Here is a 15,107-nt window from a genome sequence, read left to right as displayed (position 1 = left end):
CCATGGCTTCCCGCGCTGGCCCAAGAGCTGCAGGCACCGATGGGAGTGACTTTCAGCACAGAGAAAGGGTAGCGTCACACTATCAGATGAGGTACTGCTCCATGCTTACCATCTTGGAATGTAGCAATTTTGTGATACTTATATTTTTTTTAATCCATTGCTGCAGCAGCATGTTTTACTAGAGCAGTTGATAAGGGGGCATTTTCTTAATTCTTCTTTGAAATTTATTCATATACCACTTCCATTTCATGATTGCTGGCAGAGCTTGCATGATTAAATACAGGTAGTGCTTAATTTATGACAGGGTTCCACTCCAGTGACTTAGTTGTAAGTCACCTTATACTTTATCATATAAACCATAAACATACACACATATAAACAGTTAACGTGCATGAATGCTACATTGTGTAATAGGTCTTTTTTCAATGGCAGGATGGCTATCATAAGTCTGGGTTGTCATAAATTGCCTATGTCAACAGCTAACTAGTTGATTTTTTTTTTAACCAGTTTTTGCAGAATCATTATTTAAAATCCTTTCAACATGTAGTGCCTTTGTAATGTTCTTTAAATTTCTCTTCACTGTATTTTTGTGCCAGTGTTACCCTGAAGTCAGAGATTCGCAAGCTGAATATTGTTCATGCCCTGATATGGGTCCTGGTGGCTGCACAAGCGACAGTCAGCAACTTCGGCTTGGTGTCACATGATGTGGTGGCTGCCCCTTACCAGTGGGAGTACCCTTATCTGCTGAGCATCATCCCATCCTTCTTCAGTTTCTTGGCACTGCCACGTAACAACATTAGCTACCTGGTGATTGCTATGATCAGCGCAGGGCTTTTTTGCATCGCCCCACTTATCTATGGGGGCATGGAAATGTTTCCTGTGGCACAACAGCTGTACAGACATGGCAAGGCCTACCGCTTCATCTTTGGCTTTTCTGCTGTCTCTGTCATGTACCTTGTGATGGTCATTGCTGTGCAAGTGCATGCTTGGCAAATCTACTACAGTAAGAAGCTGCTGGATGCCTGGTTTACCTCCACACAAGAAAAAAAGAAAAAATAATCAGACAACAGAACTGAACTGTAGAGGCAGTGAGGGAGAATGTGATACTTCATACCTTTTGGCCTCATTGTCTTGTCTCAGTTGAAGCTGGTTTGTTTTTATGCGAGAATGGAATGAGTTTTGTACTGTCACAAAGACCACGTCTTCAAAATTCATCCCTAATTCTAGGTTAGGATCTTTAAGTTAGACTGTACTCTCAGCTCATTTTAAGGATTAATGTCATGTGCATTATAGCTGTCATGTATGAAATATATATGGTCTTGCCAGTTTCAGTGAGTGCCTCCCTGTTAAAATCCTGGAGCACTGGTTTGTGTGTTGAAAACAATTTATGAAATACAAAGGCTAAAACAAGAAGGTATCAGATTGGTTGGGCAAGACGAAGGGCCAAGTAATATGCCTGTTATCATTGTAACAGCTGCATGTTGTTCATATGTTGTTCAAGTTTCATCTCGTTGTGTCATTGCATTGTTAAATAGCTTCACCAATAAATGGAGGTTTAACTGCTATGTCGGAGAAGCTGTGTTTTCTATTAAATAGTTTATTGAATGCATCAAAATTGTGAAAAAAGGAAAAAATTCTTATTTTCTTTGTAAACTGGAAGTGTGGTTCAAAATTGTTAAAGCTTGATGTTTAAGTGGTAATTAAGTCCAAAAATAAGCACAGTATGTAAATTATTTAACAGGTGATGTTGATGTTTATTTACCTTGTGGAAATATCCGTAAATGTCTTTTCACGAATCAAACCTACATTACCCACAGAAACTGGACAAGTAAAATGGACAATTCCTGTAACCACTCTAAATTTCCCCATAATAAAAAAAAAAAAAAAAAAAAACCCAGCAATCTTAATCATCGGTAGTCCATTTAAATTTCTCAGGTTAGGTAATTAACTCAAACATATTTTTCCACTGTATCACCATGCTGCTTCAAACCTGCTGCCAAGTAATTTAAGATGCCTGATCAACTAGTAATGTTCATAGGCAATCATTGGTGAGATGTTGACAAAATATATAGCTGTGGTGTTTACTATGAATGAAAATTTCTAATAAATGAACATACTAAAAAATACTTCTAACTGAACTGGGGTTTGTCCTTCAAATATCTTCCTGAATTATTGGACCTTTTTAATGAAGTGAGAGTTAGACATTAACATCTGAAGAGATGGCAAGAGTTATTTTTTTTAATTTTACAAACTACAATTATGTTGTGTCATCAGTTTTAAAACTCACACTGATGTTTAACTTTTTTTTCTCTCAGACAGATTCAAGGTTTTTTTTAATTAAATTTTACACATTATATGAAGAATAACTGAGAAGTACAATGTTTTACTTTGAAAACAAGTTACAAACTACAGTGTCAATCATTAAGCTAGGGCAGGTGTTCGAGTGAGGAAGTCATAGGTATGTTGTGAAGTAATTTCCAACACTGTAAAGCATAGCTTATGATCCACTCTGCAGATCAGCACACTGTAACTCCATCTAAATACAGCCTCTTAATTTTTTGGCTCAATGGATACTTGGATCTGTATCCTGCTCCTTCTCTTAACAGGTATTACTACTTGTATTTTACAGGCATCATTGTATATTTGTGTTGCATTCTGTGTATGTGATTTCACAACTGTGCGAATATCCTTGCTTCAGAAGAGTGAATATCCCTGGTTTTACAGTTTAGTACAGCTGGCAAGTTCCAGGTTTCTCTAACTTCTGTCTGAAGTGCCTTCATGGATCCTCACTGACCAGTCTCCTTCTGGGGGTCTGCAGCAGAGAGGGGAGTCAGACTATATTATAAATTGCAATAGAAAAGCTGGCAACACAGCACATGTATTTCCCTGTATGTAGATATTGTTCAATCCTTTCAGCATCAAGCAGCAAAGCAACAAAAGAAGTAGCACTGATGTCTCACAGCTCATTTTCACAGTGGTAATGTTGTCATAGCTTGCATTTGCCTTTACGAACAGAAGTCTGATATTTTGCCAGAGATTGTGTCATCTTTACAGATGGTACAGTGGAGCTGTTACTAGAGGCATTTTGGTGCCTCATTCCATGGGGGTCTGGCCAGTTGAACCTCCTTTTGGATAATCATCAGCTATTGAACTATAGAGAGTACACTGGACTACAGCAAGGAAAAATCAGTCAGCGCTGAACAAAATAAACCTGAAGTGCTCACCAGAGGGACTGATAATGAGACTAAAGCTCAAATACTTTGGTCACATATGCGAATGCAGGACTCACTAGAGAAGACTCTCATATGAGGAAAGATTTAATGAAGGAAAGGAAGAACAGAGACAAAGATGGATAGTAACCAAAATAACCCAAGTGTATATACTGTACATTACCAAAGTAATGTATATGCACAGGTGTTATTTTGGTTTTCAAAGTAAGGAAGAACTAACACAACGTATGTTGTCAAACTGCAAGAACTAATACATTTTTAAGATGCTAGAAAAATGGCTTTTAATAATTTTCGGTAAAATTCATTTATTCTGAAAAGTTTTTTTAATTAATTATACACCAAATTATATTTTTGTGTGCAGTTCTCAATTTTGTTCTGAAAAAACAGAACGACGCATTAAAATGAATATGACATAAGTAATAAACAGCTTCGTTGCTCAAATCCACCTGGTGTATGCAAGATTTATCGAAAAGATGAGAGAGCACACACGAGCTTACCTAAAAACAATTTCCGAAAAAAATGTAAGCTCGAATGTGATCTGTCATCTGTTCTTAAGATTTTGTTTTTAAAATATTGGGGAGCTTTATGTACTGTTTAGTCTGGAACATTAAAAAAGCATTACTTTATATAATTAGATTTTTACTATTTTTATGTTCAATTTTATGCTACAGTTCAATAATTTCTCAAAGAAATTTTGCAGTACCAAAAATACAGGCTTGAATACACAGAGGGGACTTGCCCCAGCCTTGTATCTATGCACAGAATTATGAAGTACATAATTTGTATTTTCATAGGCTCTTGTAGAAGGTCGCAGATGAGTGACTTTTAAAGAAAATGCAATTTGACGAAAATGCGTGTCCTATACTGAAAAACATGCGTTCTCAGATATAGCATTTCATTACATATTGAGAATATATTTGTTAACATAATGCTTTTTTTTGACAGGTTCATTTCATGAAACTTCTCTTTCCAACCCAACTTTAGACCACACTCAGCCATCAGAGTCTGTTTTAACCTTTTCACTTCTTCAAACACCATCAAACACTGTCATATACACTCCACGTACTGCTGTTATGACTGAAGCAATCGCAGAATCGGCAACCTTTGCACGAAAGACATCTACATTCACTATCAACCCAAATATATTATCAACTGCTATTACCCCAGAGACATCTACATCCACTATGAACCCAGATGCATCACCTACTATCACCACTGGCACAATTTTGAACCCTACCTCACCAAAGGAACTCACAAATCTTACTTCTCATATTACATTTACAAATGCTACCATTCCAGAGATAATTACAAACACCAGTGCCTCAAAGACAACAAACATTACCACTGTAGTGACAACAGCTACATCTATGACCACAGCCCTGAACTGTATGAATGGAGGTTCAGTGGAGAACGGAGTGTGTATTTGTCAAGATATGTGGACTGGAAAGATTTGTGAGACAGGTAATCTCACAAAAATGGGAATGTTGTGTATTTCATTGTTTCGCTATTCAGTTGATGGTGTTACAGTAGTATGCTGTACACAAGGGGGAATGATTGTAGACAGCTTTGAACAGTATATCTACATTGTAAGTACAAAGATAGAGTGTGTTCCACTGATGTATGGATGAGTGACCCACTGTAAGTAGTGAATCTAGCAGTGTAAGTCACCACGGTGAATAAGGTGTGGGCTGATGATACTACACAGAGTTCATTGGAAGTTGCTTTGGAGAAAAGCATCTGCTAAATAAATAAATCTAAATGTAAATACCTAAATGAACAAAGGCATCACCTAAATACAAACTTTGATAACAGATAGTAACTGTACCCTTCACCCTTATATAAAACTGGACTTTTTACCAATACAGTTCTCACCTTTAAGTGAACATGTGATGTTGCAAATCTTCTTGTGACAAGTTTAGCTACAGTACATAGAAAACATATTCATATATACAATCCAGAGATTTTCATGACATACCTGCAGTCTGGATGGTTCAGAAACAGTTATAAGTAAAATTTTAATATCTACAACTTTCCTTTGACAGAAAATTTCTGCACCGAAAAAAATTTTCATGGTTTTAATTTTAGTGCAGCTGTTGTTGGACAATTCAGTTATTCAAAAGAGCTGTGCCAGTCATCGATCAATGGTGAGTGACTTTCTTTAAACCTACTTATTGCAAGAGAAATATTCAGATTTTTTTAATTAACTGTTGTGGAATAAATTAAGAAGGGCAGGCAAGCTATTATTCAAATAATCAAGTTTTAACTGATTCTGTTGTTTCTCTCAGATGGTATTCCAAAAGCTTCAGCAAGGTGCTTGATTATTAATGAGTCAATCGGATTTGATGACTTTCAAAGATTTTATTGTAATTTGACTCTCAGTGAAATCCAACAGAATGTGAGTACAAAAAGAGTGTTCGTTTCATTGCCTTGTATTAGTTTGCTGTTTGTTACTGACAGGTGTAACAGTGGACAGAGTGTGTACTAATTTTTGCATGTTATGTCTGCGTCATTCACCATATATGAAAGGTTAGCTTCTGATAAAGACAAAACGTGTATGTCTTGAATTTCACTCTAAATATTGTTGTATTTTAAAGATTTAATTTCTTTAGTCCATCTGAACACATGGCTTTCATAAACTGTGTAGTTATGGTCCATCGAATAAGGAAGCGCTCCAGTGAATACCAAGAACTTCATTAGAAAAAATCTATTTTTCAGAAAAATTATCTGAAGTTAGGGGGGCGCGGTGGCGCAGTGGGTTGGACCACAGTCCTGCTCTCCGGTGGATCTGGGGTTCGAGTCCCGCTTGGGGTGCCTTGCGGCGGACTGGCGTCCCGTCCTGGGTGTGTCCCCTTCCCCCTCCGGCCTTACGCCCTGTGTTGCCGGGTAGGCTCTGGTTCCCCGTGACCCCGTAAGGGACAAGCGGTTCTGAAAATGTGTGTGTGTGTGTGTATCTGAAGTTATTTATAGTGCTACCAAATCTGATTTCAAATCTGTAGAAGATTAAAGTGTTTAATTAGAAATGCATCCTTTACACATTTTAAGTATAAGACTTTTATGATGGATCTTTTATTTTGTTATTCAGATCAGTGGAACAGAAAATTTGAAAGATCTTGCAGCAAAAATTCAGATACTGACATCTAGACCAGAGATGTTGTCAGCTGAGAATGTCAGCATCGCAACTCAGATTGTCACAACAATTCTGAACTCCACACCTCCTCAGGTTAATACTGTTATCTTCTTATTCATAGCAGCAACGTGCTAGCTGACTATATTTCACATAATGAAAATTAAGGATGCTGTATGCTTATAGGAATAAAGCATTTTTCCTTGGGTGAATTTCTGTGTTTCTCTTTAGGAAGTTGCTGTTGCTGCAGTAACAACAGTGAGCCAGCTTTTAAATGCTCAGGATGACAAGTTCACCACACCAGGCAGCAGTGTCAGCACAAAGAGGTAAGAACCTGCTTTAGGAGAAAATGGCCAGAACTAAGCTCATTCACTTTTATTAACTGTTTGTTCTTATCAGGGTCACAGCATTCCAGAGCTTATCCTATATTCATTGGGCACTGGGCTAGGAACGGTACACCTCAGCTGAGACCCCAGTTCACCACAGGGCAGTTACACACATAAAATCACTCCCATATTCACACATTATGGGTAATTTACCATTACCAGTTCTCCTGAAAGGTATGTCTTTGGATTCTGGGAGGAAACCCACATAGACATGCGGGGAACATGCAAACTACACACATACTGAGCTGGATATGAACCCACATCCAAACAGCCCAGGTACTGTGAGGCAGCAGTGCTACCTGCCGTGCCATCATGCTGGCCTGGAATTTAGCTGTCAAACAAAAATAATATTAACACAAGAAAACAAGATGCACAGATCCTCAACTTACAAAAACTATTGGGACTAGAAGTCTGGAACTTGACTTCTTTTTAAATCACCCACTGTTACTACTACTTTGCAATCAATAAAAGTTTAATAAAAGACATTTTGCTTAATTTCTTCACAAATTAAGTTCTGTAAAAACCTCAGGTTTCTGCTGTTTGCAATGAGTCTTAGCCAGCCACTGACACTGACACTGACTACTCCGGATATTCTGCCATGTGAAGATTTTCTCATTACTTTATCATTTCCAACGTGTGTGTTTTCCAGGCTTACTGAAGCCCTGCAAAAGTTTTCTGTTCAGACCTCTTACAATAATAGCTTGGTCCAACCCAACTTGGCTGTCCAGTCTGAAATCATGTCAGGTGCGAATGTCAAGGGGGTCCAGTTTTCACTGATTGGTGAGTGACAGCATTCTAATAGACTATTGTTCAACATAACTACTGACAGCCTAAGTCAGCTGAGGGTACCTTATGGAGGAAAAACATTGTGCTACTTGATGGCATTTCTTTATAACCTCAAGGTTGCTGGTTTGAATCATTAGTTTGAAGGGGTCTTCTTTATTGCATTTGAGCGAGGTTTTCTAAAACTGTAGACACTTTGAATAAATAAATATTTATTGTCAATGCTCTTGCTCTGTTACTCGTAATTAACTCTGTATTAACCACATCCATGCATGTATAGTAGGTGGAGTATTACACACACACACACATTTTCAGAACCGCTTGTCCCATACGGGGTCACGGGGAACCGGAGCCTACCCGGCAACACAGGGCGTAAGGCCGGAGGGGGAGGGGACACACCCAGGACGGGACGCCAGTCCGTCGCAAGGCACCCCAAGCGGGACTTGAACCCCAGACCCACTGGAGAGCAGGACTGTGGTCCAACCCACTGCGCCACTGCGCCACCACACCCCCTTAGGTGGAGTATTACAAATGCATAAATTCACAGATTTATGAAGTTCCTTTTTTTCCACCATGTAATTTTATCGAAAGTGGCCTATATGGATCACTGCCCTTATTTTTCACATTTCAGATTTGCTTCCTTCATCAGTTGCATTTGTCCCCTTGTGGGCTAAAGAATTGTGCATAGGAAAACAATGTGCAGAAAGACTAACACAACCTAGAGCCTCCCAGTATTTATTTCCCTGTTAATAACACAAGAATGCTTATCTAATCAGTTATTAGCTTTACATCACATTCACCATAACCAACCACTACCTGAAATCAGTAAGAAACATTAGTTTTATTTATGATATTACCAGTACAAATATATTTGCACTGCTCTGCTAGCAAGAGCATTTTTGTAACCAGCTGTGCAGCTTATGTTTTTTTAATCCAGAAACAAATTAGGCTATAATTAAACATTTTTGCTTAATGCTGTACTGTAGGTAAAACACTAGCTTATATCTTAGCTAAAACCACTGTTTATTTGCCATTTGAAGAAACAGATAATTTTATGTAGGTCTCAATACCAACTTTCAGTGTGTCTCCCTAAACCCAGTGCCAGCTGCCTATAACTGTCACTTTTTGTGATTCAGACAGAATAACAAGCCTACCATATGATGTATCTCTCACACTGACATTTACTAACTGTATTGTCTGCTGCTTTATGGTTTACATTACATTAATGTAATGCCTTTCAACAAAGCAACTTACTCCATTGGCCTACATATGCCACCTATTTATACAGGTAGGTAATTTTACAGGAGTAATTGAGGGTACATATGTTGGTCAAGAGTACCATAACAGATTTGAACCTGCAACCGCTGGATCGCAAGGCTGCCACACTAACCATTACACTGCCAGCAGCCTCTAGATGGGTCTATCTATCTGACAATGAAGTGTGTTTTCATTTTTGAGTAACCACCAGTAACACTGTACCGAGAATTACATTGCTGTGTATTATTTTAATAAGGCTAAATGTAGTCAGCAATGTCTATCCTGCCTCTTTACAGGAGACCCCAGCAGCTTAGTGCCCAATAGAATTCGTTTCAACCCCAACGCCTCTCAGCTGACTGTTAACAGCTCAGGGACAGTCCAGATATTCATCCAGTTTCCATCAGGTTAGTGCTATGAGGTTTATTGACTGTGCGACCTTTACTTACTGGGAATTTATTGTTGTGTGACACTGTTATATCACCACATATTCAGCTCATCTGATAACATGAGGCCACATACACACACACACACACACACACACATTTTCAGAACCGCCTGTCCCATACGGGGTCACGGAGAACCGGAGCCTACCCGGCAACACAGGGCGTAAGGCCGGAGGGGGAGGGGACACACCCAGGACGGGACGCCAGTCCGTCGCAAGGCACCTCAAGCGGGACTCAGACCCCAGACCCACTAGAGAGGAGGACCCGGTCCAACCCACTTTGCCACCGCGCCCCCCTGCAAGTAGCCAGTTAAATTAAATAAAACAAAATTTGATTTTACCCAAGTAATAAAATGAGTATTAACACTGTCTAAAATGTAACGCAACCAGAACACATAACTACAGCAGTGTGCATTATAGGGTCCCCAATGGCATGGAAAGGAAAACACTGAGCTGAAAGAACTAGTGGGCTGACGATCTCTAAACTTAACATACGGTATCTGTACCATAACAAAACTGCTTCTAGCTTTATTGATTCCCTTTCTCTCACAACTTTATTGCTAAGTTGCATCGTGTTTTTCCCTGCAAACACAGAATGTAAGGGAGGGTACACACTACACGGGATGCCAGTGCAAGACACACAATCAGTCACTGGCTCATACACACACTGCAGGGAATTAAGAGCCATCATCACCTGAAACATATCTTTGGACTTGGGAGGAAACCAGAGTACCTGGAGGAAACCCGCACAGGCACATGGAGAGCATGTAGACTCTGTACAAACTGTGCCAGATTTCAACCCGCATCTCAACACACTGCCTAGGACCTGTGATGCACCAGCGCCACCTGAATGGCACTATAGCCTAATGGATTATTAGCTGTCACTGACAATAAACAATTGAAAACAATAATAAACAAAACCACATATGAACAGATGAATGACCAATAACAATAAACTCTTTAGTAAAGAAATTGCCTTCATAATGGGTACCACCTCTTTTCCTTTTGTACAAGCGTTCTCTTAATGGTGTCTTCCAGCTGCTGGCTAGCTGCCCTGGACAGAGAAAATAAGTTTGACATCAGAAATCCAATGCTGTGGGGATTCTTGCTTCCTGTGGCCTTAATGCTCATTTTCAACACGGGGACCTTGGTGTATTTTGCAGTTACTACATGCCGGACCAACCCTCAGTTACAGAGGTAACTATGAAGAAGACACTCCCGCGAGCACAGAAAACAACTACATTGCAGAGTGCGCTTTGACAATAAAAATAACTCCATTGCTTCATAATGCAGTACATGAATTATTTTACACAAATCAGACTCCTTCATCAGTGTACTGTTGGAAATGTTTACAGCACAGCAATTCTCTTTTTAGCACACAGAAAACATCCATCCTCAAGAGGTTCCTCAGTAGCCTTTCTCTGGCAGTGCTGTTGAGCATCACCTGGATAATAGGGTACCTCCTTCTTGTGAACGAGAATGATGCTCTGGCCATCATCTTCTGTGTTTTAAACACTACGCAGGTCTGTAATAACCATTCACGTTGTCGGATGTTCACGCGAAACCGCTTGCTCGCAGTCATTTCCCTGAATGTTGCATCAGATGTATTAATGTTGAAAGAAAAAAGGTTAATAATAATGAAAAGCAACTGTCAAGTTTGATGTTTTCACATTTTCATTAGCAACATAACAATGGATGACTACCGGAAACAGCAAAAGCCACTTTTCATTTGCTTTACAGGGTTTACAGATCTTCATTTTGTTCGCTGTGAGAACGTCGACCTTTAAGAAGCGTGTGCAGAGTGTTCTCCAGTCCCTCTCCCATTCTGAAAACCCTTTGCATTGTAAAAAATTCAACATGCGGATTCACAGGACAAAAGATCCAGAAGAGAAATGCAAAAAAATGAATGCCACTGTTTCTTCAACAATGTAATGATTTATGCACTATAGCTCAAGGAAGAGGAGATTGAACGATACATGAGCACCATTTTAAGATAGTCTCACTCAGTTAATACATCAATGTTTGTATGTAAAAGTTTTTTGAACTGAAACAATCACACACAGTCAGCATCTGTCCTTGTCCTTGGCAGTCTAGAGCATATGCTGGAGCTGCTTAGCACAAGGCTGGGGGAACATCCTGAATGAGACTCCAGTCCATCACAAAATGTTCACACATGTATGCACTACAGGCAATTGAGAGTGTCCAGTTCATCTGAACTGCATGTCTTTGGACTGCGGGAGGAATCTGGAGCAACTGGAGGAGATTCAGGCAGGCAGTGGCAGAATAGAGACTGAGATCCACTCAAAACTATGCCCAAAGAGCCCAGGTGCTGGGAGGCAGCAGTACTACCCGCCCCACCATTGTGTCGCACATATTAAAGTCATTGAAACAACTGAATGGGGGTGTGGTGGCGCAGTGGGTTGGACCACAGTCCTCCTGTCTGGTGGGTCTGGGGTTCGAGTCCCGCTGGGGGTGCCTTGCGATAGACTGGCGTCCCGTCCTGGGTGTGTCTCCTCCCCCTCCGGCCTTACGCCCTGCGTTGCTGGGTAGGCTCCAGTTCCCCGCAACCCTGTATGGGACAAGCAGTTCTGAGAATGTGTGTGTGTGTGTGAAACAACTGAAATGCATTGCTTCTTGAAATATACTCATTTTTATTTTGTTATGCTGTGTGCTGCAAAAAATATTGTAAATAAAATACCTGGACACTTTTTTGGAAAGTGAATCTTTATCCAGTAAAACAAACTGTACCTTCTTGTGCTAAAACGATAGTACATCCTGATTAGGGCCAAATTAGTTTATTATGTAATCGTTAAAGCCACGTAAGTGCAGAGCAGGAAAGAACTGGAAACTGTTTTTATGTACTGTAATTCTTATACAGGATGAATTCCTTTACCTCCCACACCTCCTCTCATCTGTTGAAGTTGTACATCATCATACTCTCCTTTGTTGATCATTTTTGCACAGAAACAGCACCCCAGATAGGGGGTGTTACTATGAGACAGTGGGTCATTTTTATAACTTGATGTGAATTTATTGCACGTTATATTTCACCAATTTACTTTCCATTCACAGTGGAATGACAGCATGTAATTCTAGTTTTAAGTGGATCTTTATCTCTAAAAAAATATCTCTTTTGTTTATTTATTATACAGTACTGTACATCTTTATTCCCATATGGAATAAATTTAGTCACTGAAGATCTGACACCTCTTCACATTTAAGGCCCCGCAGCAAAATCATTTTGAATCATTACATTATAAACTCTCAATACAGAGCAGTTTGTAGCTGCAATTTCTGATATGAAACATTAACTACAGGTCATATTTGCATGCACTATTAAGGGTGTAATATGATGACAAGTAATCAGTAATAAAAGTGGCTGATACTGCAATATCAGTATGAGTTTGTATAGTATTTGCATTTGGTACTGCAAAATATACGTAGATATCTGCACATTATCAAGAGGGAAACAGTATGTAGTCTCTAACGTAATTTGTACTTGTAAATAACTCGTCTAACTACGTGCTGTTTCCAAACCTGTATTTATTGCCTACTGTCTGTATCTGTTGCATGATTGTATTTGCTGCGAGCTGTGTGTTTATTGCCTTCACAGTCTGTGGGAGACACACAAGAGGAAATTCATTGTGTGCTGGGAACACGTGCTGCATCCATATGACAAGCAACACCAACCAACCAACCAACCAGTGTCTACAACTGCTTATCCCAAGAGGGGTCGCGGTAAGCTGGAGCCTAACCCGGCAGCGCAGGGCGCAAGGCTGAGGGGGGAGAGGACACACCCAGGACGGGATGCCAGTCCATCGCAAAGCAGTCCAAGCAGGGCTCGAACCCTAGCCCCGCCACACAACGGGTACTGACAATTCACCCTTTTTGTCATTATTCACATGTAATGAAATCATTTTTTTTAAAACTCAAGTGCAATCACTTTAAGACATTGAATTTTAAGTACACATTAACATTAAAATAACTACACTGCAAAGTAGTACAGTAAGGTATCTACTGTAAATGTTTTCACACACCAGTCTGTCTACTTCAACGAACACTGGCTTTTTTTTTTTTTATTAAAAGCAAACATTACTGACAAAAAGCATACTCAAAAGTTAGGATCATAAAGAAAACATGGAACCAAACTATTACAACAAACAAGAATGCCAGCGGGAATACACAAAGAAAATAATATTTACAAATAAATAAATAAATGTAAAGAAAAATTTAAAAAAGACATTCATCACCAGTGGTGTAAGATGTCAGTAGAAGCACAGTTGTCATGGCTTTGGGGTTTTTAGATAGTTAGTAGAATAGTCTTCTTATAATATTTAATTTCTTTTACAAACAGGGGAAATGAAGGCTTTGAGTTACTAAATTTACACTTATGTATATAATATTTGGCTAATAAAAAAAAAAAAAAGGTTAACCAGGTTACCACTGCACTGACAGGGTCCAACCAGAATGTAATAATACCCTGAGTCATAGCTGGTGGAAGCGCCCCATTATTTAAATGAAGGAAAACTTGGAGGAAGAAGGGAGCAAGTTGTTTAGAGAACATTTTATAGAATTCAGCTGTGATTCCATCCTTACCAGGAAACTTATTATTCTTCATTCCCATAATACATTTGGTTACCTCCTCTAGAGTAACAACACAATCACAAGTCTTCTTGTCACCTTCCGCAATAACTGTGCAATGGTTTACTGAGTGGGGGTGCGGTGGTGCAGTGGGTTGGACCGGGTCCTGCTCTCCAGTGGGTCTGGGGTTTGAGTCCCGCTTGGGGTGCCTTGCGACGGACTGGCGTCCAGTCCTGGGTGTGTCCCCTCCCCCTCTGGCCTTACACCCTGTGTTGCCAGGTAGGGTCCGGTTGCCTGCAACCCCGTATGGGACAAGCGGTTCGGATAGTGTGTGTGGTTTACTGAGTGCAAGAAAAAGAGATGCTCAATCTTCAGAGTATCCAGAGCTATAAAGATCACTGTAGAATTCAGAACAAAGATATCTTTGCAGGGTTGTCAGTTATTTTGCCATCAATTTTCAATTGTTGTGGGGGGTGTGGTAGCGCAGCGGGTTTGACTGGGCCCTACTCTCCGGTGGGTCTGGGGTTCAAGTCCAGCTTGGGGTGCTTTGTGACAGACTGGGGTCCCGTCCTGGGTGTGTCCCCTGCCCCTCCAGCCTTGCACTCTGTGTTGCCGAGTTAGGCTCCGGTTTGCCGCGACCCCACTTAGGACAAGTGGTTTCAGACAACGTCTGTGTGTGTGTGTGTTCAGCTGTTCAGTGGTAGAGCTTTTAGAATTACTTTTCTAACCTGAAGAAGTAAGCTAAATTTTGCTTCCCCTCTTCCATCCATTTCCTTCTATATCTGACAAAAGCTCCTTCAGCTTTAAAACAGTAAATATCATTCTGTAAATCCATGTACTCTTTCTTTTTATCATCAGACAGGGTCTCCTGGCAGGAAAGAGAAGCAAGTCAGGAGATTACTTTGTCCTCTTTCTCAGCAAGATCACTGCCAACCTTTCTCAGAAACTTCCATCCATCCATTGTCAACAACCGCTTGTCCCACAGTGAGCCGGAGCCTAACCTGGCAACACAGGGCGCAAGGCCAAAGGGGAAGGGGACATACCCAGGACAGGACACCAGTCCGTCGCAAGGCACCCCCTGTAGGGCTCGAACCCCAGACCCACCACACAGTGGGCACCGGCCGAACCTGCTGTAACATCACACCTCTTGCAAACTTCTCAACTTCAAATTTAAAGACCTCCCAATTACAGCAATAGGACCTCTCTTTCAAAGCTCTTGTCCAATCAGTGTCGATTAACATATGAATTTCCTTTTAGACCTGTTATAGTTGTAGGAGGGAGTTATTTAGTGTTCATATAGAAAC

The 15,107-nt window shown here is 40.2% G+C and overlaps 1 protein-coding gene across 1 annotated transcript in view; it reads left to right on the top strand.

Annotated features, from left to right (window-relative positions):
* The window catches only part of jagn1a (jagunal homolog 1a), a 2,481-nt gene extending 588 nt beyond the window's left edge, over positions 1-1,893 (top strand). The window contains exons 2-3 of the mRNA XM_018729271.2: positions 1-91; positions 597-1,893. The exon at positions 1-91 is cut by the window's left edge and continues 6 nt beyond it. Of these exons, the coding sequence (XP_018584787.1) occupies positions 3-91; positions 597-1,059 (552 nt within the window). The 5' untranslated portion in view covers positions 1-2 and the 3' untranslated portion in view covers positions 1,060-1,893. The remainder of the gene's footprint in view (positions 92-596) is intronic.
* Positions 1,894-15,107: the final 13,214 nt, after the last annotated feature.

Source organism: Scleropages formosus, chromosome 14, assembly GCF_900964775.1.
Source record: "Scleropages formosus chromosome 14, fSclFor1.1, whole genome shotgun sequence".
Classification (NCBI taxonomy): Eukaryota; Metazoa; Chordata; class Actinopteri; order Osteoglossiformes; family Osteoglossidae; genus Scleropages; species Scleropages formosus.
This window is presented reverse-complemented; position numbering and strand designations above follow the sequence as displayed.